General features: G+C 39.1%; 1 protein-coding gene across 1 annotated transcript in view; it reads right to left on the reverse strand.

Annotated features, from left to right (window-relative positions):
- ST18 (ST18 C2H2C-type zinc finger transcription factor) overlaps positions 1-23,259 on the reverse strand; it is a 106,046-nt gene that overhangs the window by 45,875 nt on the left and 36,912 nt on the right. The window contains exons 4-9 of the mRNA XM_026516483.3: positions 18,375-18,574; positions 10,296-11,087; positions 5,529-5,663; positions 3,715-3,805; positions 2,549-2,653; positions 112-305 (exon numbers count right to left, since the gene is read on the reverse strand). Coding sequence (XP_026372268.2) covers positions 112-305; positions 2,549-2,653; positions 3,715-3,805; positions 5,529-5,663; positions 10,296-11,087; positions 18,375-18,574 — 1,517 coding nt within the window. The remainder of the gene's footprint in view (positions 1-111; positions 306-2,548; positions 2,654-3,714; positions 3,806-5,528; positions 5,664-10,295; positions 11,088-18,374; positions 18,575-23,259) is intronic.

The following is a 23,259-nucleotide window of genomic DNA, read 5'->3' on the forward strand; positions in this document are numbered from 1 at the left end:
TTCTCTCCTACCTGCAGTAAACAACATATTCTGTATTTGAGCACACCCCCACCCCCAACACACATAGACAAGATGCATTTTTGGGAATAAGGATTAGAATTTGAGGCTTACATTCAGGAAATGGTGGTGTTTTTCGTCCTTGACCTGTTTGAACAAGGGGGCGTTTACCAAAAACCTGGGCATCAAAACTGGCATAATCAAATGGTACTTTTCCAAACTTCTCTTGTTCTTTTGACACCGTGGCCCTGGGAGAGGTGATGGCTTGTGATCGAAAATTGAATTCAATTTGTTTCACCAAGCTAGTCCTGAAGAAAGAGGGGAGAGTTCAAAATAACTATGATGAAAACTCTTGGTGAGTATATTAGCATCAGAATTTAAAGCCGATCAGATGTGTCATGCCTGTTGGTACCCACAGAGACAGTGTACTACAGAAAAGAGCTATGGTCACAGTGAGATAAAACAGAGTGCTCTGTGCTGGGAGTGAACGATGGGAGGCACCAAGGGCTCCGGATGGCTATGGCGAGGCTGCATGTCGTGGGTCCAAGTCTCCCATGGGTAAAAGAGGAATGTGCAATTTTGCATTTGTCTTATGCAGATGCAATGAGCAGCAAGTATTTAATGTCTGTTAGCATTTTCAGCTCCCACAGAGAAAAGTGCCATGTAACTATCATTAGGGCACTGACAAGGTGTGCACATTCTGCTTATTAAGACTGTTAATCAGACGGGTGATGAAAAGTCACGTTTGTACCTGGGGGGAAATGGCACTGTAGTCAGTTCAGAAGAAGCAATACTGAGCCCCACTCTCTTTCAGCAGAGCTGACAGAGCTGACAGAGCTGACGGGGGCAGTGTAGGCACCAGAAACTTGACTTCTGAATTATGAATTTCTTAGGCTTTTCACCTTTTTTCCCTTTTGTCTGAGTGTTTTTGTTGATGTAAATAATACTTCAATATTTTATCTGCCAAACTGCTATCATTTCAATATGAATCAAAATTCTGTATTATAAACCCTATCACATTTTTCAATAGAATTACCTTAACCCAAGCTAACTGTGAGTTAACTATTCCCTTACAACTACTGTATTTGGGTTAAACAAGGGTATCGTATTTGTGTAGCAACAATTCCAGACAAGAAAAACACAAACATAGTCTAATGGTAAGTGAACATAAACAAATACACCTTTCAGAATTTAGCAATATCAAAAATAAATATATGTTTTTCTTTTGTTTTCCACCAAAACACCTGACTCATCAGAATGTGAAAATTTCAATGATATTTTTGGATTATGTAAAACACATTTTAACTGCTACATTAAAATATTTGAATAATTAGGGGTGCCTGGGTGGCACAGTGGTTGCGCTTCTGCCTTCGGCTCAGGGCGTGATCCCGGTGTTATGGGATCGAGCCCCACATCAGGCTCTTCCACTAGGAGCCTGCTTCTTCCCCTCCCATTCCCCCTGCTTGTGTTCCCTCTCTCGCTGGCTGTCTCTATCTCTGTCGAATAAATAAATAAAATCTTAAAAAAAAATATTTGAATAATTAGTTGATTTTATTATTAGATATGTAACTTGGCTTATACCCCTAATATATCAGCATTCCAGTCTAAAACATATTTATTTTTTAAGAAATTAGCAAAATAAAACTAAATGCTATTTCTATATTCGATAAATAACCTATTTAGGGAGAAACTAGAGGATAGGGCCATATTAACCAAGAACCTTGTTGTTAAGATTTTTAATTGCTAGTTATTCAGTAATTCATGATCTTTGCTTGACATATGTTCTTCACTCATCTGATTTTGACTCTTTTAATTAAATCTATAAGAGCAAATATTAAGGGAAGCCATATCTTGAAAACACTCCTCGTAACTATGTTGCATTTCAGTGTCCCAGTAACAGTGAAGATCTGGTCATCTGTTTTAAACCTGAAATCACTTTTCCTACATATATGATTTATTATTAATAAATGAGTAACTTCACATTGTGTCATCACATGTGGTTTATTATTTAAGTGTAAGTAAGGTCTTCCAAACTGCTGGAGATTGGGAAGTACCTGGGGCAAACAGGAGATATTTCATTAATACTTTATCAATTCATGGAATGAATTTTTGTCTTAAAGAAGTTATATGTATAGCTGGAACAGAGGAACAATATATAACATCACATATTTTGGGTGGGTGTGAGTGATTTATGAAGGCATTATCTGCAGGCAGAAAGGTCAATCAATCATTAGGAGAGCATACCTGACTAGTGGGATAGGTTGCATTTAGTGACACAGAATTTTGATTAATGTATGTTATATACTTTATTTCTTTTAGATTCATCCACATTATGTTACCTTTACATACAGATTAATTTCATGCTCAACTTCTGGAGGGTCTAGCAGTTCATTTAAGTGAGAGTATGATTAACTAGACCAGCTCTCAAATAGATATCAGTAGGTGAGAACGAAGTTTGGGCCATCGTGAACTGGCACGAGTGGGGAGACGGACCCTTTGCGTAGGAGCACGGCATGTACAGACTACTAGGAATGCCATGGGAGGGTCATACCTGTGAACCTGGTCAGGACACTGCCCGGTTTTGGGAGAATCAAGCTGATTTTTGTCCTGGGACATTGCCAATTTTTCAGCTGCAGCAATCGGACAACCAGAAAGACTGTTAAAAAAATAATAAAAAGGGAGAATTTGAGTTAAAAAGATAAAGTAATTCGCTTTGGCATGTATCTCACAGCATACTTGGCACACATTAAATGTTAAGTCATATTAATAGTTCACTTAGCACCCTTCTCATGCTAATAGATCCCAAAGGGTTTTGCAAACTACCTTGTTAACATTTGCCCCCCCCCCCCATAATCCCATCTCAGAAGTGATGAGTAACAAACTCATTTTTAAAATCGGAAAATTATGTAAGGGAATTATTCTGAAACTCCATAACATTTTAAGTAGAATGCACTCACTCCAATTGCAATGGGCCTAGCTGTAGATGTTAGCATGATAATTCCATGATTTATTTTAAGATCTTTAGAAAAATGTTAGGGACTTAATTTTAAATCAGTTTAAATTTAAAGTGTAGAACATGAAGTTTTCTGGCAATATGCTTATGAGTCACATAGTATCTCATGAGCACATAATAGATACACAGTATAAAGTACGCATAAAACAAGAGGCATTTCCACCAAAAACATTTGCATACACACAGTACATTTGTATGTAAATGCACATATGTGTTTTAAGTGAGTTGCAATCTCAATGTAATGAATCTCAATGAGATGAAATGATGTTTACCTTCCTCCTGGCTTTCAGTCAGAACCACAGTAGATCAAAGCCCTTTTGGTCCTTGTTAATGCTTATTGGATGCGATCCAGGATAAACCCTATGCAACTCTTTTCGTGTCAAAATGGCTATGTTGAGGTTCCAGAGCAGAAAAAGAACATGTCCTATTTGTTCGACTGTGTAAATGTATAACTCTAGTCTTCAAATATAACATTCTTTGTTTGCGTAACTGGCTGCTAAATGAAAATTTCTAAGAAATTAAATTGTGGTTTTTTGCTTTTTACTCTGCACACATTGAGAATATTTCTTATCTACTTTAAGTGGGAACGTATTTGATAGTGATCCAGAGATTTTGATGACACATCGTTAGTTCCTTATTTTTCGCTGGAAAATTTCTCTCCCATCTCTTTGTACAGTAAAAGAGTAGCATCCCATCACAATTACCTCCTGTGGGTGTTGCGGTTGCTGTTCACGTGCCCTCTTCCCGTGCATCCTGGGGTGGGACACTTGAGCACGTTTTCGTGCATGGCAAGAACTAAGAACAAAATATCACAAAAAGAAAAAGTAGTATACCGTGAATACACAGCACACTAACAAACTGACTTCTCAACTTTGCATTCAAATGAATTTGGTTATGTAATCTGTGATTCTTCCTCCCATAGATGTTCGGGTTGAAATTAATGAGTACTTAAGAACTTCAAAAATTTAATTCAGCAAGCTTGTTCAAGTTTTAGTTTCTCTAAACTTCATGCCTTGATTAACACTAGACTTAAATAAGACTATTCCATTTCTATTTAACTTAAACGGAGAGGCTCATAACCTTCCTTTTACATTTATGTGCTTTTCCTTGGAAGAGTGGATGGAGAACATTATTTGTCAAGTAGTTCCTTTTATCTTTTCCCCATGGTGTGAGCTTCTGAATATAGTCTTCTTTATTTTCTAAGAGATATTACTTTGATTCTTGTCCTTTGCTCCGCATTACCCAGCCTCACTGCCATTCAGTTATTGATGAAAAAGCATGGTTGAGTGAACGACCAGGTATTCACTTTGAGGAACTTCTAATCTACTGCGGCAGTGCTGAACAGATTGGACTCACCGATTTGCAAAACTGTGCTTTCGAGAAGGGTAATGCTGAGGCATTCACACCACTGTGGTTTGTATGACCCAAAGGTGTTTCAATACATAGGTTAAAAAAGTAGAGGATGTAGCACATTGATACTTCAAAACTTAGAAGGCAGCCCTTTCCTTTTCCTCCAGTTTCCTAGCTCACAACAGGGCTGAGGGTAGAGAAGCCACAAATGTTTGCTCTTGCCCAGGGCTCCGTGCTACTGTAGGATGCCCTGGGGAGACATGGCAGGCATCACAAGTTCTTACAAGGAATGGGGAGATGAGGAGTTGGGAGGACACTAGTGATGTGATGCACACATTTTTTTTTTAAGACGACTCCATGCCCAGTGTGGAGCCCAGCTCGTGGGTTGAACTCAGAACCCTGAGATCAAGATCTGAGCTAAGATCAACAGTCGGATGCTTAAACAACTGAGCCACCCAGGTGCCCCTGGGGTGCACTTCTTATATTTAGATGATGCACTTAGGCTAAGACTGCTCCTGAGCTTAAGGCAGCCACACCTCTGGGTGAGAAAGGACTGTGCAATCCACAGTGTATTAACCATGCCTTTTATTTTCTGTATTCTGATGCTTTGTCATCTGGGGCCTTGCAAACCCTGAAGAGACTGCCCTTTCAAACAGCTTTCAAAGGCAAATCAACCAATTGTGAGCCCATGCCCAACTGCCTTCTTCATTACACTCACACTCTCCACCTGCCAGCTATCAGACACCAATAGACGACTCTGAAGCTTTGTAGCCTACTGAGAGAATTCAAACTAGCCAGTCCTAAGCCTGCTTACTCTGCTCCTTCCCACAGAAACCATAAGATGCCCCCCTCCCCTGGCCCATGATGACCCTGGTGCCCGCCTGTGTGGCCCTGCCTGGCGTGGCACGCCCCCTTCTCTCAGGAACTGTAACAAATTCCCATCTCAATGTCCTTTGTCTCCTGATCTATTGGCCTAACTGTACTCCAACTTTTCTATTAATATACTGACTTTAAACACCCAGCTAGATGGAAATTATCTTGACACAGAAAGGAAACTTTATACTTCCATTCCAAATTCCACATTGGAGGAGAAAGACGATAAGAAGATCATGCTGTTGTGGTGCATATAAAAAGAAGCCTACTGGTTTTAGGGATAAGTCGTACTCACTTTCCAGGGGAACCCGCACTTTGTGGGGGCAACCCGAAAGGCTGCGATGGTGGGGGTAGAGTCCTGTCACATGTCCTGTGCCATCGCACCCGGGGATAGGGCACTTGGTCTCCCTCTTCTCAGGCCGCGGTGAATCTACAGAGAAATTAAATCAAGAGATTCATTTGGCTCTTCTTCTTTCCATCCCCATTCACCAGAGTGGCCTTGCAGGGTGACATTCTCACTTCGCTCAGTTTCTACAGCAAAAACATTCTTCTCACGTTGCCTTGAATAAGACCCTCAACTAAGACCTGTGGAAGCATAAAAAATGTTTTCAATTTTCTTGGTTTTTGAAGCAAAGGCTGACACAGGGCAAGGGAGTGTTAAAATGCAGAGATGGTTTTAAGTTGTCATGTCACATACTGTAGTTAGAGTCTCATTATGAAAAATGAACCCTCCGCCAGAGGCAGAGATGCATAAGCTCCCGAAAAGGGGGAAAAAAAAAAACGTGAGAAAGAAGAAAGAATGTTTTTAAACCAAAACTATCTCTTATTGAAAGGGTCTCAAAAAAGCCAGATTCAAAATGATAAAACAAAGAAGCCACCATTTCTGAGAAGGGCTGCTCTGGTCTTGTCCCTGCGGGTCCCTGGCCTCACGTGGCCCTAAGGTTCCGGGTCCAAGTGCCTGCTCCCACACACATGCAGAGCCCACTCTGGCCAGACTTAGGAAGGGAGTCAGCAATGCCGTCTTGGGCCACGCCCAAGCAATCAGCAGTGCTGCAGAGGCCCCAGATCCCCCAACCCCAATGCTTTGCCCCCTTGGGCCAGTACAGAGCAGCTATGGAGAAACAGCTCTCATTTTACTCTGACTGCAGAAACTGAAAACTCAGGCTATAGGAAGATGGCCTGGCAAGGAAACGTTCTAGGAGAAATGGAAATACAGGGTCGGAACGGCCTTGAGTGGTCTGGGCCACCAAGAACATTGGGGTGCTGGAGGAGACCACAGGTACCACGGGGCGGAGAGAAGGGACACCGTGTAACACCGCTTGTCAGGCTGCCATGGGACATCGGCTTAGAGGGGAAGGGCAGAAGACGAGCTGGGGGTTTCAATCTTCCAGTGCACGCTTTGCTGAGGGTTAGATAAAAGGCTATATAAATATCTAAAATAAATGAGCATTACCATGAATATTGGTGGGGTTAGAGCTAACACAGAAGAGGCCTTCCGTAGACATTTTCATATTTGTGACTCATTTAGTAGATAAAACAGAAATGCATTTTTGGAGCCAAATCACCCCCCTAACTTGTGCCTGGCATGATATACCGATCACCGGGGCAAGCCTGTCACTCAGCGTCGCCGGTGTTTAGAGGAACCAGAATCACAACGGGCACGGGAGCCTCAGAGAAAGGACCAGTGTGGAATGGAGGCTGGCCGCAGGCTTCTCAGAACACGAAGTATCACGAATAATGAATCCACTTGATGCTGAGAGCGAAAATAAATAATCTGTGTGATCCTGCCTTAGGAAAGCTGCCGGCGGTGGACTAGGGGGCAGAGTCCTGCCGCGTGAGGATGCGGAGGGCCCATATGCTCAGCTCCAAGCGTGGTACCGCGAGCACAGCAATGTCGCGGACTGCGACAGCCGTCTCCAGGGTGGAATATTGCGAGGAGCAGACATGCCTCTGTGATACCATGCCACCCCAGTTGTTGGATTATAAACAGTCCTGGGCAGATGGGCACAGCAGGGTGTATGTAATGCAATTATTTGGGGGCATGCTTTCAGTAAAGGGGGAGGAGCCAAGGATCCTTCAGGTTAGGCACACACTGCCTGGGAGGGAGGGTCGGCGGAGAGAAAACTGGAAATCAAAGTGAGAAATGAACAGCCCAAAGATAGGTATGCCCTGAGTAGCAGACATTTATGTTTCATGAGAGACGGGATTTAAATGCCATGGTGTTGAGACTGTTCTGTCTTTTGCAAGAAACAAAGAGTTGTGACATGTTCTACGATTTTATGGCTACATGTTTTACTTAATCCAAAAATGTTGCCAAATTTGAAGTTGTTTTAGGCCTATAGTATCTATAGATGGAGAGCCGAAAATCCTTGAAGTTTGATTCAAGTAGCATGAGGGGTGTTGACACTGTATACGAGAGGGAATTAGAAAAGAGGAGAAGCAGTGTGGATTTTGATGCCCTTCCTCCCTTGGACCTGGTCCAGGTGAGGCCACATTTCTAAACCACATTGAAAGGTTTGGCGCCGCGCAGCTCCCCTCCTTGCCACATTATTTGCTGTAAGAAGCCAGAGAGGGTGTGGGAGATAAGGCAGGGCTGGCACCTGACCAGGTGTGGTCCACTGACAGTCCATCATGCACGTTTGTCTGTGAGCCTCCTCTGCTGGGTGAGACAGATGCCATGAAATGCTCTGTGGGGTAGAACCTGTTTGCATGATAAGAAGCCAGAGCTTGAGCTCTCAGGTGACTCTGAGGCCTGGCTCTTCTTCTCCTTTTATTTTCTTTGCTGAATGCTGCATAATAAGGGTGACCTTATACTCTGGTGACCTTCCATGCCGGTATGCCTGGGACTGTCTTATTCGCACCTGATACACTTCTTTGGTTGTTCATTGAACTCCCCTTCGCTCTAAAAGTATCTTTGGCTGTACAATAAATTCTTATGAGGACTCCATACACGCTGTGACCAAAAGTCTCACTAAATGGTTAGTAGAAACAAGATAGTCAAACTTTTTTTTTTTTTTTTAGAATTACTGACTCATCTGAAGGCTTGGGTAAAACGATATTTTAAAATGCTAGTGCTCTCCCCTTTAACAGCGGGGTCACATGCCCAAGGTATATGGGAAATTAGGATGGTATTGTGGAGAGTATGAATGCCAGTCGGTACGAGAACTGACCTAGGAGCATGGAATGCACACCAGAGGAAGAAGCCCCTCATAAGCCCCTGGTTCCCACATCTGGAACAAGGAACAGGAAAAAGAATACCTAATTTGGATTCTGCAAGTATCCTCTAGATGAAGCCTATAGTTCCCATGCATTATGGGCTTTACTTCTATTTGCCTGTTTCATACCAGTCTGGTCTGGATCTTCTCGCATAGGCTTTGAATATCACAAAGCAGGACCATGCCTCACACAATAGGATGTATTGTTGAGTTAGCCAGCCTCATTCGTAATCCTCTAAATCTTATATGACCCATGTTTACAAACACAGATTCTACTGCCTTGCCGGTTTTTGAAAACAAAAATTTTTAAGTTCTATAAAAATGACCAAAGGATTGTCAAATATTTAAAGCTATGGCACAAATAATTAAAGTTTCTTCAAACGCTGAATTTCATTGGCTGGAAGATATCATCAATTGTAACATGGAACATCATTTGGTATATTAGCAAGAAAGAAAAAAAATTATTGAAAATTAAATTATGGCATACCCTTCTGATTTCAGAGGTGTTAAAATGGGAAAACTCTGTATCTTAGAATGAATGAAATATAGTAGATGGTAAATTATGACTTTTTGGAATTTGAAACCAATTTTATCTTATTTTTGGTTTTGTAGTCCATAAAAAATAAATACAGGTAAGGTCAGCAAGTTGCATATTACTGGAGTGCACAGAGCTAGTAGTGGATCCTGTCCCAAACCACACACTGCTCATTGATATTCTGTCCTGATCCCAGCCCTCGCAGTATGTTTGCATAGTATTATTATCTTACTCCTCACTACATGAGATTATTTTATTCTTTTTTTTGTTTTCTCAGCTCTGAGCTGCAAGACAATAATTGACAAGATTGCAGGTGAGTACTAAAATCGACCCCAAATGACAAAATATACAGTTCATTTCTGCATAAATCTCAGCAAACAAATCATCCAAACCATAGCTAACATATTATTCTTGTAAGCTCCCTGAGGCCATGACCTTGATTTTCTCTAAGATATTTCTAAATCTATGGTTCTTAGATTTTAAGGTATGCAAGAATCATCTGAAAAACACGCTTAAAAAATGCAAGTTCTGTAGCAGTAAGTCTTATTGGATCCTGGAAATACCCCTCTTAAACAAGCCTTCTAGGCACTTGAGAACCACCATTTGGGAATTATCACCAGGCCCATCTGGTGTAAGACTCAGGGTGGGGGGAGGAGTAGCTTTATGCGAGATGGGACACAATTTCCCTAAAGTTGAGGAACACTTTAAGGTCTCCTCCAAGCACATTTATTCTTCTTATTCATGTCTGGCCCAGATATTTGTGGCCCTGAGTTAGAAACCTGGTAAAAGCATGGGTTTATAAAAGCATTAACATCCAGTTTTATATTAAGAAATATCACAGCATCCTGCCTGACTTGCCAGTAGGTCAACATTATTTTGAAGCTCCAAAGGAGTCAGATGATCCCAGAAAGAAAGTAAGAAAGAAAAATTAAATTTCTGGAATTGATTTGATTAATAAAATGATTTAAAATCCAAAAAGTACTAATGTACCTCTAACATGTCTAATATAGTACTGTACAAGTACTATATATTTTTAAAAAGCTGTCAAATTAAGAGAAAAAGAGGCAATGATTCTTTTTTTCATATGTAAAAACATTGCAAAACTGACCAAGCTTGATCTGAGAACAATCTACAGAGCAGAGAGAGAGAGAGAAAAAAAAAAAGAAATTGTTTATTTTATAATATGAATTGGTTTTTAAGTTGCATCAAGTTGTCAAAAGCTATCTGGAAGTGGTAATCAAATCTTACTAATTTTTCTTCCAACCCTGAAAGCAATTTTATTCCTAAAATAAATGCAAAAAATGTGTCTTACGTTTATTGTTAAAGATTTGTCTTCCACCCATGTCAATAACTTTGGTTTGCCTCCTTTCCCCAGCAAGGTGCTCCAGTAGAAACCTGTCCAACTCTTTGTAGGTGTTATGGAAAACACAACCACGCTCAGCCTGGAGAGCAATTGCTTGCTCCAGCAAACTCAAGTTCCCCTTCGCTTTCTCCAGGTCAACAGACTCTTCTGTCATGGCTGCTACGCACTGGTTATCATCTTCCTCCATCCCAGCAAATGAGGGCTGGGCTTTGCCATCCAGCCGTTCCTTGTGAGCATTCTGTGGGTCTCTCCTTTCTGTTTCAGAATCACACATGTTTTCACAAGAGATAAACTTGTCACCTTCAGTTTTTATTTCAGGAACTTCCAATAGGTCTTTTCTATTATCCACTAAAATATACTTTGGGACCCTGTGTGGTTTGGTTTCTTCTGAGAAGTTGGAGCCACTGTCCCAACCATTCTCTGCACTTTCAGAGTTACTTTCACTGTCATCTGAGGAGCAGAACTGAAGCTGGGAATCATCGATTTTTTCTTTTCCATCATCAGAATGAATCATAAAGCACTCATCAGCTTCATCACTCTCTGCTTTTAGAGACTGGATGCCACTGTCATTTAAATTATCACTTATGGTCTGAACAGACACATTTTTTTCAAATTTCCCCAAGTGCATTAAAGATTTGACCACAAGCTCTTGATAGCAGCCGTATCTGTCTTCCTTCCCATTGGAGTTTTCTTGTGCAGTTGAATGGAGGTTCTCATCCATAGGTTTTATCACGATTTCTTCTATAGAAAAAGAAAGCCAACATTTAAAAAATAACAGCAAAAAATATTTTAAGAAAATTGCACCAATATGTAAATGATATATATATGTATATGTATATATGTATATGTATACATATGATATGTGTATATGTATATATACACACAGACAATAAGTACAATATGGGAATATGTGTCTCTATCAATTTTATAAACATCAAAGAGAAAAATATATATGAATGAATATGAAACAAAACAAAACAGACCTTAATAATCTGAGAATTGCATTTTAAAAAAGTGAGCTAGTAGAATTTTCAGCATATTACGAGCTAATTGTTTCCAGGGTACTGAAATAGATACTTACCAATAACAGAGTGCTGAATGTGAAATTGCTGTTACTGTACCTTTTATATTTGCAAATTCAGCCAACCAGAAGGAAATCAAATATGCATAATACTACACATTATAAAGGAAACATTCATCAGATTTCTCTGCTGGCATGGCAATGTATTTTCAAAGCTTATTTGGTTTATGTTCACTACCTCCACAGTGTCTCAAACATACTTTCAGATTTTATGGAATGTTAGCTAAAAGACAAAATACATCCACATACAGATGATAACCAAAAGAGTTCTGAAGCTTTCAAGGCTTCCTGTTAACTTTCAGAACTGTCACACAGAAATTCCATGCCAGGGGAAAATCAAATAAATGGGAGAATTAGCATGATCAAATATCTTTTTTTTTAAGAGGATTATCTATTTATTTATTTGAGAGAGAGAGACTGAGAGAGAGGGAGACAGATTGAGAGCAGAGGGAGAGAATCTCCAGCAGACTCTGTGCTGAGCACAGAGCCCAACGTGGGGCTCGATCTCACAACCCTGAGATCATGACCTGAGCTGAAATCAGAAAGTCGGAAGCTTAACCAACTGAGCCACCCAGGCTCTTCAGTGTGATCAAATATGTAAAATACACATTTTCTGGCCTGGTGCTTGCATGCATTTGCGTAAGAAGACAATGAGACGAGAGGTGGAGATGGAGTGAGTGTGTGGAACATTAACTAATTGTTTTCAGTAGCGGGCCAACTGGAGTCTTGACAGTCAAAGAGCCCTGGGACTAAGAACAAGTCTCCATGTGCCAGTCTGTCCAGGACAGTCCACTGGATCTGTACCATTCCAGTTGTCAGTGTCATCCCCTTCACTCTTGGCAGTGGCCCAGCTGCAGTGATAGTATGTGTGTATAGTCATATGTATACGTATGTATGTATACATATGTATACATATATATGCATATATATACACACATGTATGTGGGCGTGTGTGTGTGTGTATATATATGTATGTATATATATATATATATATATATATATATATATATATATATAGCCTACCCAAGCCTGTCCCAATGCAAACACACCAATTAAGGGTGCAATTCAGGGTGCAGATCTGCCAATGACCCAGCCCTGGTTTAGTAGGCACAGTGGTCTGGGGAGTATGGCACCCACATACATGTGGCTGTGAAATGCGCCAGACAACCCAGCAATGATTCCCTTATATTCACTAAGACCAGAAAAAGAAAGAAAGAAAGAAAGAAAAGAAAGAAAGAAAGAAAGAAAGAAAGAAAGAAAGAAAGAAAGAAAGAAAAAAGAAAAGAAAAAGAAGGAAAAGGAAGAAGCAGACCATTTCTGTGTCTCTGAAGGCAGAGTGGGGGATGGGCAACACAAAATAATAAGCCCCCTTAAAGACTGTGAAAGACACCAAGTGAAGTGCATTCTGTGTTAATAAACATCTTTGGAGGGAAGAAAAGGACAGCCATCCTGTATGATGGCTGCAGGAGAGGGTGTCTGTGCAGAAGACAATGTGCCTTTTTTGGTCTCATTTAATTTTTTATAAACATTGTCTCTGACAAGGACACTCAAAAATACATCTCCATCATCTTCCTTTCTGGTAATTATCTCCCTAAATCAACACTGGACTGCCAGGATCAAGTAAATATTGCCATAGTAACTAAAAGCATTTTTGGATGAAGGGAAGAATTTAGTCACAACACTAGCCCCTTTAAATAATGCTGATTATAGGGTGCAGTCTTTTGTTGGGATCTATTCAACATAAACTGAAAAATTTAACATTTTACTTCCTAGAAAAGAGGCTGGATAAACAAGCACATCATATTTGATAGGATGGTCTATTCCCTTCTGAATTCATATCAGAGGAATTCCAGGTTTAAATAATATATTAAACATAGTCTAAAATGCAAATGAAGTTTTTCTCAATATCACGGTTGGCTATTAGGAGAAAGTGTAAAGGGTTATGATAATTTTAAAGTATTATGAACTACAGAAAACAAATAAAAAGCATTTTCAGTGAATATGCTCAATTCATTGAACTATTCTCTCACTCCACTTAACTACCCACATGTGTACAATAATGATTTATAGACATTATACCTAATTATGCATATTTGGGCTGTGTTAGAGTGCTAACAAAAGCTCTAGAAAGCAACAATTACCTCTGTTGCTTAGCTACATAGTTTAAAATATTCCTATTAAGTGCAGATCACCAGAGAGGCGGGAGTGACAAAAACGCACATGTGCACGACAATGCGTTTCACTGTGCTGCTGCCAACTGCTAGCATTTTGGGTCATTTCCAGTTTACATAATTGTTTGGTTCAACTGTTTGTTATATGCTAAAAGAAAATATTTATTAATTATTCTTCAGAAAGAGAGGAGTCCTGCCGATAGAGGTGCCTACGTGCATCGCGCACGATGGTTTCCAGGGATGTTCTGCAAATCTGCAAACCAACTTTCCATATACCCACCCCTCTCTGGCTTTCACTGTCATCAGAAGAAAAAAAGAGTTGAGTTAGCTTTTGAACCTGACAGATCTGTGACGAGGTTCTTATTTCTCTTAGCTTTGTAATGGGCTGCCTGCGTTTACGTTAGTGTGTTTTTACTTTCACTGGTGGCCCAGTGATTCATTTTGTACCTTTGTCATTGAAACGACTAATCTGGTTTTGATTCTGAGTTTCCGTGCTCAAGTCTGTGCAAACCTCAGAGGCATCCTTGACTTTTCTGAACCCTGTGTCCTCATTCACACAGTGGGGAACGCTGCTGAGTTGACATGGGAGCTCACGCAAAGCAGGTGCCACACAACAGGTGTTCAGTAAATGACGGCTGTCTTCTTTCTTCCCCAGGTACAGATTCAGAGGGTAGTAACGGCAGGGGATACAAGGGACTGTCCATGTAAATGAGGTGGGGCTTGTGTTTTGTTTATAATAAGTAGTGAAACTGATCTCTGAGAGAGGGCACAGTCCATAGTGCGAAGGAGGCTCGGCCAGTTTACCACCCATGCCACGCATGCTATGGAACTGCTCATCAGCTGCCTTCAGACACTGGAGCTTCCATGCATAATGCACAACATTGAGGGGAAACCTTGATGGGTTTGAGATCCAGAGACTGGGGCCGAACTGCTGGCCCAGCACCACCTGCCTGTGTGACCTTGGGGCAGACCTGTCTCCTGAGTCCTGGGTCCTCATCTTTTAAATGAGGATGATCCAGTGACATCCTAGGACAATAAACTGTACATTCCTGGCATGGCATTCAGTTCTTTATTGCATTTAATCTTTACAGTAATGAAAGGAAAGGGACTTTCTGCTCCATTTTACAGAAGGGAAATGATTTTCTAAGGGGCTGGGGGCTTGCTCAAGATCATACAGCTAGCCAGTGGCAGCAAGGGGGCGGGAGGGCTGACATCCAGACCCAGGGCCAGGGCTTCCTGACCTTATGCCCATCCCTCTGCAACAAGCTACCCCAGATCCCACACCTAGGAAGGTCATATGTCTTGACTGCTGTTTACAAAACACAACAACCCTTAGGAGAAACTGTTCAGAATACTAATAATCTATTATTTTGCCAAGTTTGGGTACTTTCAAGGGTAAATTTATAGGAAGATACTGAAATACAATTGTCAGCTGATTTTCAATCAAAAAATGGTGACTCCTAAATTGTAAATAAAATATGTAAAAATGAATAAACAGCAATAACAAGACAAAAATTAACGAGTAACCATGCCTCGGGTTTCACAGTACAACAGTGTAGGTCAGAAAATTCCTAGGGCACAATCCCCAGGGGCAATCAGAGAGTTGGATGTTTACCTAGCACACCCCTTTCTCCTCCTGAGACGAGTTCAAAGAGCGGGGCAGGAGGAGGGGCACCTTCTGCGACAAGGAGTAAAAAAAATAAATGTTTTTGCCGGATATGAAAAAGTTCACATTTGCTTATTTGCTTGAAACCAAAGTCTCTACTCCAAGGAGTGTGGTAATCCTAGAAAGTATATGCTAATGGATTCTCACATTATGCATCAGCTGTTCTGCCTCAAAACAACTTTAAAAACTCCTCTGAAAATCACAAGTTTGGAGTTTGACTCCTTTAATATAACTGGATTTTATTATAATTGGATTTTAGTTCTGTTTCTGGAACTATCAAAGTTACTTGTATAGATAAATTAGTTTTCCAGGTCTCTTGAATATGTAAATCTTGCTGGGAATAAAAGCCCTAGAAAAATGAATTTATCTTTCAAAGTTCTAAAATCAGAGTGCTTTATCCCTTATTTGTGTTTTGTTGAGAGTAAGATGTGTTAAAACGATCATCTCAGCCCCTAGAGCTCCTATAATTGTGACAAATTTCCCTGAGTCATGAGTGTAAGCTTAGAAAATGAGGAAGTATCCCACACACTTGGCTAATCTCACTTCCAGGTGACCCTTCTTTTCCTTGTCTGCATTGGGAAAGCACATGCTTGTCCTACCTCCTGGCAGTACTTTGCAAGCTTGTCTTCTGTTTGCCCCAGTGAAGACGGTGTATCTGTATGGTTTTGTCCATATTCTCTTCTATCACCATTAATGCCTACCTGCAATTCTTTGAAAGAAAGTCAGTTGAGGGTATGAGATATATTTTGCCATTAAATGGATTCAAGCTCAGGACCTTAGCCTTCCTGAGCACTGCCTCCTTCTTCAACATCTGAGCTGCCTGCTCAAGGCACAACTGGGCACACACCGGCAGGTAAAGGCCTCAGGGTTCCCGGAGGAAAGAAGACGACAGGTGAAAAGCCTCTATGCTCTCTTTCCTTCTGGGGTGGAGGGGTAACCCGCTCAGAGGACTGAAGACAACTTAGAGTCTTGCTGTTTCAACTGGGGTAGGAGCCTCTGTCACCTATCATTTCTGGAAATGTGACTTTGTGATTTGATGTTGTAAAACGATGCCCTATCTACTTTCTGAAGGTAGTCAGAGCACGGGAGGATTGGATTATGGAGCACAGTCAGCTGGGAAATAATTATTTTGCTTATCCTTCAATTGTGTCCTAATTATCTTCTTTTCTACACCTACAAGCTGTATTACCTTAAGCATTAAATCTCAGTGGTCTTCAATGATCTCATCTGTAAAATTGGGACCATAATCATGCATACCTCATGTCATTGTTGGGTGGATTAAGTGATATAATTTATGTGCCTGGAATATATTAAGAATTCAAAAATAATGGCCACTACCACTATAATTTCAGCATATTCATTATTAGTAGTGCTTCCAGTGCTAAATACAAAAATAGATAACATTTGTGAACCTGCAAATAGATGTCCATCAGTGCTTATAACTGAATGTTTCCCTGAGTACATTTTGACAGTATATTTTCTTGGTTGATATTAAGCATCAACGATGATCACACAACTAACATAAAAGGCATGAAGTCAGTGGGCAGATACAGTCCTTGTCCTCATGGCACTTACAAGAATGTGTTGGTATAAAAAATGCCCATTAAAAAAATACTCAGTGAATTAATGTCAACTAGATGAATTATACCTCAAGTCTAACCACATCGATTCAAGGACCTTCCCTAATACTAGACTCAACCTACAATTTTCATAAATCAACAAAAAACTGACCAGCTCAAGGAAACAAAATGAGTCAAGGATGATTATAATTTACAGATGAGCGATGAAGCTTTAAGCCATATGCTAAATACAGAGAAGCCAGGACATTTGCTTAAACACTGTCAAATCAGTATACAACTTTGTTTTCACTACAGAATCTCAAACTACTTGCAAGCCAAGATTACTGAAGATCTGATGGTTGTGCCCTGACATTTGTGTTTAGTCGCTCAGTATGCTTTTACATCTTTTCTAGTAATCCCTAGCACTGTTCCTTTAATTCTGTCTATAATAGATATTTATGATTTAAGAGCTCTTTGCCTTTGGTTTGTATAATACACGCTTTTCAAATAACATCCTATTTAGTATATTTTGATTCCTTAAAAAGTCACATTCAGAAAAAACATATTTCATAGAATATATGTACACCTCATTTCATTTTCTAATCAGCCAAGCTTTCAATTTCCATTAATTTTTTTCATAAATTTTTGAGATATTTTGCATGTCCTTCAATTTCATCCTCAAGCACAAAGTGGCTGGTGATGGTCCAACTCCTGGAGGCACTGTGACTACCATAAACCTAATAGGAGGAACTGTGAACTGGGGAGAAACACATCCTAAAATTTCAAAATAGTAACTATATATCACTTAGCATGCAAACAGCATTTTGTGAGTGAGTGAAGAATCGAATTCATGAAATAAAATTGTGTGCCTAAAGGTAACTGAAAATTATTTATTTCAGAACTAATGGGCACAGTGATACATTTTCTATAACACACCATTTTCCTACTGAAGGATCTAGGCTGCCAACTTTAGGTCCCTTCTGCTAAGTCCATTGCTATAAATATTTATTTTAAAAATGGTGAAAAGATTAAGGTTACAGACCACCTGCATTAGTCTGTGTTGTTAATACCTATTATATTTTGGGGGGCCAAATAATACTCTGCATGTTTGTAAAATAAAAAAGTAAATGCTTTGTTTATATATGTCATATGTTAAATACCTTATATATGTCATATGTTAGATACCTTAAATATGTCCTTTTATATAAGGGTTCTTTCAGGGATAGACATCGGTCCTATTAGGGAGTCAAGGTATTCTTTAAGGCTTAGTACCTTTTATTTTCCTAAAGAAGAGGCACAGTCCAATTCTGTGCCTTTGAAAAGGGACTCAGGCAAGGACTCTCTATGGCTTATATTTAGACTCTCTGCAGTTACTAATTTAAAAAAAAAATCAGCTCTCAGTAAATGGATGCTGAGTGAAATAAATGTTTGATTTTGCTTTCAAATGGGAATTCGCTTCTACAGCCATACAGACTATACGCTCTACAAAAGTTAAGACTGAGGCTTTGGTGCCAGGGAGTAGACAGATTTTGGGCTACTCCCACTTGCTACCTGTGGCAGTGCGATCACTGGCTTCCAGGAGGCTATCTTCCTCCTCTGCCTCGGTCCTGTCATCACATTCTTCTCTGCAGTCGAGGTTTGGGCTGTAGTGTCGGGGCTTCATTAGCAGGGATTTTCTCTTGTTGACTGGGACGCCCAAAGCCTGCTCTGCAGCTCTCCTCTTCTTCGCCATGGAGCAATCATAAGCAGCACTGTAGTCATTGAGGCAAATTAAGAACATGGAGAAAGACTTTACTGCTACTTGCCATTTGATTTCCATGAAGCATAACCCAAAGCCTGTGGAAACTGGGACTAAAGGTTTAGGGTTAGTTGTTGGCACTAACAAAAACAGCCCATCCATTGAATCTATTGAACTGTGTGGATTCTATTTTATTGCCTATCAGAAGAGTTTAAAAAAAAATCATCCTTAATCCTGAGTAAGCATATGTTAATCTGTGCTTTGCTTGGCACTACATTAAATACCCAGGGAGGGATGAAACAAGATTTGCACTGGTTTGCTAATCCTAAGAAACAGCTAATGTGAAAAATATACCACCAGACACAAAAAAAAACGTGTCCAGTATGGATAAATCATAAGGTTTTTCAAATAGTTGTTTGCTACCCAAACTGCTTATCTCTGCCACAGTTGTATATCAAACTTGAGATGCCACATCCTGAGCTTTGACCTGAAAGAGAAAAGCATAAAAGGAGGGGCAAGCTCGGAACGTTCCATCAACCCATCTCCAGTCACACACACACACACAGACACACAGACACACACACACACACACAGACACACACACACACACACACACATTTTTAAAAAGGTGAAAAGATGCTACCTGGCATTCTGCCTTCTGATTCTCACCCATTTGGCACACAGAACAAACAAATAAAAGGAGGAGAAATAAGATTGGATTTCACAAAAATGGACAACAGTTTATCCTTACTCCTGTCCTCATATGATTTTATTTGGAAATGCTCCTGAGGGCGGCCCTTTCAAAACAGATTTCCTACATATAGCTCACTCAGAATTAATGCAAATCACTCTATGTGCTGAAGTTAAGACAAACATTCTCTTGACAAGATCCAGGAAGACCAGAGGGTTTAGCTCACAGTGAGTCTGGGAGAGATATTTATTAAATGCCCTTTGAAGAAAAATGCAAGAGATTTAGAAGCAAAGACCCAGAATAGAGAATTTTAGACTCAGAGTATTTGAGATACTCTATCACAAAAAAATGATTGAATACTCAGTAATATTATCAAATAGACAAAAGTCTTAAATTGTACTCTTGGGAATATCAATGCAAAGATGGTGGCCCATTCATAAAAAATGATTATAGTCATATATGAATTTTTGAACTTAGAACAGTAGATTTAAAAAACTTCAGAGGGGGAAAGAGGGAGCGCTATTCCTTCCAGGAAAAAAAATATGGAAGGAGAGATAATCCAAGAAGGTTACAATGTCTCAAAAAAAGATTAAAAAGTGGATAATTGAAAATTATCCTGAGGAAGAGAACAGTGAAGTGCCCAGATAAACTAATTTGCCTTTGCAAAATCTTTCTCACGAGCCAAATTTAAAGTGACCCTGTACAGAAGATGGAGCAAAAGAGAATATAACCAGATGAGTATAGGAGCAAAAACCTGCCTTTATATGGAGACTGTAGAAAGTGGAAACAACCTACATCTGCTGGTTTGTCAGGGAAAAGTCTACAACATGAGGTTATGATATAATAGGAGTAGGCATAAAGAACCAGAACTACCTTTACACTAGTCTTTGTCAAGGAGACTGACCTCAGAAGGAAGAGGGACAGAGAAACATATCAAAAAGGATACATTTCCTAGGCATGTGAGATGAGTTTAAGAACTTCCCCAAACTGTTAAAGTCTCCAGAATCAACTGAACTTCCATTGAAGATGCTCAGAAAATATACAAGACCACTAAACTATTATCTCAAACCAAGAAGAGTGGCTCCTGGCAAATATCATTCAGGTATTAAACCAGGGAAGAAGAGTGGACTCTAAAAACCAATTTAAGCATACCATGGGAAAGGGACCAAGAAAGTTTATCAAAATAAAGATTTGTCAGTACCAGGAAACACTGATCAATAAGACCTGGGGGCGACTAGTTAAAAAGAACTGGTCGGTCAGAAAAATATCATTGCTTTCTTTGATGCATGATGAATGAGGCTGAACATTTACTACCTGTAAAATCCTTACAAACTTTGTCTTGTTAATATTGTTATATAAAGACAAGTAGTATTCTCAAAATCATGTACCTGGTAATCAGTGGGACGGATATTTGAATTCCAGGCTGCTGAACCCCAAAGATCCTTACAAACTTTGTCTTGTTAATATTGTTACCCAAATTTACTTATAAAGACAAGTATCATTCTCAAAACCATGTATCTGGTAATCAGTGGGGCTGATATTTGAATCTCAGTCTACTGAACCCCAAAGCTCATTCTCTCTCCTACATTTGCCAAATTAAAACAATGAATTTGGCTAATTTCCATATGCATTTGACAACTGAGTGAAGTAATACCTAGATCAACGAGTCACCTTTCTAGCTAGAAGGAAGCTGCCTATCACAGGGCTTTGCCCAATGATTGAGGTGCAGATAGATAGGACAGTCATCACATCTAGAGATGATACTGAGTTGCAGCAAGGGAAACTTGTTGTGAATGTAATTAAGACCCCCCAAATGTCCATAGTCTGAAATAGCAGAGTGAACCTAATGAGATGACACTTAATGGTAGTAAAAATCAAGTTCAGTGTTTAGGTCCAAATAATAACCGTGCAAAGATGAAGGGGATATGTAGGTTTTATCAAAAGTACAAATTTAGCTTAAAATAAATGATTGTATTTGATACTGTATATAAAGTTCCTTAGGGATATTATCTATGTAATCTGAGAAAAATACTTGAATTTTTTTGGAAGACCAAATTCCTTATCCCTCAAATATGGGTAACAATTTCTATATCATATGTTGTAGATAAAGAAGATAACATCTGTCCTGGTAGTGGCTAAAATAGGTCAAGATAGAACTGTTCTGACTCCCAGTTTAGTGCTCCTTGGACTCCATCAATGCCAGGCTGATGCTGCCACAATGCCACATCACAAACTCTCTCCCTAGCACACTGTGCAGATTTATGCATGCTTGTATGTCGATAAACACATTCTAATTTTTTACATATTATTTATATTTACATAAATTACATGAGATTTATACATAACATTTGCTTTAAATCTCACATTCTGTGCATTTCTCCATTGCAAAGTAGCCATGGCCCAGGAAGCGTTTGGAGCTAAAATGAAAGGCTTTATAATAAATATTACCCTTTGTGTGTGCATGGAAAATGGTCCCTTTCCCTAGTTTTCCCTGAGGGCACACTATTTTGGCTTTATTGTGACACTTCACTGTGACACTGCAATGAGGGAAAGCCATGCTTTACATGTCACTGAAAGAAATGCCACAAAATGCTAACATATCTTCTCAAGGTTGCCAGAAATAATTTCCACTGGGTTGTGTTTTCCCATCTGCGGAGCTCTGAAATGTTAAGGAAATAAATGAGCTCTATTATCTATATTTTTCTAGTAGATGAGAAAGAAAGAGAAAAAATACACTCGGCCCTGCATTTATTGTTCTATTCCATCAAACTGTTGCTTTAAACATCCAGAGTCCTCGAGGGAACTTTATCAATGCACCAAATACCTTTCAACACCATATTTCATATCTGTGGTTTTGGTTTTATTAAAATATCTTTAAGGATCTGTATTTTTCCTTGAGAGAAATTTTTGGTTACATAATTGAGAAATGCTTCCATTTAGAAACTCAGAGTCTAAACTGAAAATGGTATTCCCATTGATGACAACATATGGCTGAAATTTTACTCAATACAATGATTGAGAAAAACAACAATTAGATAACATTAATGATAGACTCAGTGCTGGAAGTAGTCTAGAAGTCGAATGATTGACCTTTCAGATTTCAAAAAAAATACAACAAATTAGGGAACTATGAATCCCCAAAATCTGTCCAATAAACACTGGGCTCTACAGTTTCACAGTTTATTTTCCATAGTAATAAATTCTCAGTGCAAGTTATAAAAAGACATGTAACAAATTTTAAAATGCAGGTTCAGTAATAGATATACTCTGAGCACACTCCCCCAAAGAATAAAACAGAAAAAGCAATGAAAGTTATGAATCTCTGAGCCTAAGGAAATTATTTACATGTTCCATTTCTGTGGAATATTCACAGTGGGTATTCCTATAGATTTCTTTTAATTAGGAAGAATACCAGAGACTTGTGGAAAGGAATCAAGAAGTATGAATTTGAATTAAGAAGATTGGCAGAAAAAAACAAATGTATAATCATTGAAAAAGGAAAAAAAATTAAACTATTATTATTTTCAGAGAAATGATTTTATTTAAGGAAAGTCCAAAAGATTCTACAGATAAAATATTAAAAGAAGGAAGAAAACATGATGAAGCCATTAAAACTTATTTGAACTTCTATAAACCATCAATAAAAAATTAGAAAAAATAAAACTATTTATAATGCACAGAAATATAAAATGCTTAGGAATAAACCTAACAAAAGATGCATAAAACTTACACAAATGTTTAAAGAAAATTAAAGAACTAAATAAAGAAATATAAGATGTGCATGGAATAAAAGACTCACTACTGCAAGATTTCAATTCTCCCCAAATTTATATTAGATTCAATGCAATCTCAAACAAAATTCCAAGAAATTTTTTTTTAGAAAATAACAACTTAATTCTAAAATTTGTATGAAAATGAAAAGAACTAAGAACAGCATAAACCATCTTGAAGAAAATAACAAAGTTGAAAGATTTATAGTTTTGAATGTCAAAGTTTATCATAAACCT

Source organism: Ursus arctos, unplaced genomic scaffold (assembly GCF_023065955.2).
Source record: "Ursus arctos isolate Adak ecotype North America unplaced genomic scaffold, UrsArc2.0 scaffold_6, whole genome shotgun sequence".
Lineage (NCBI taxonomy): Eukaryota > Metazoa > Chordata > Mammalia > Carnivora > Ursidae > Ursus > Ursus arctos.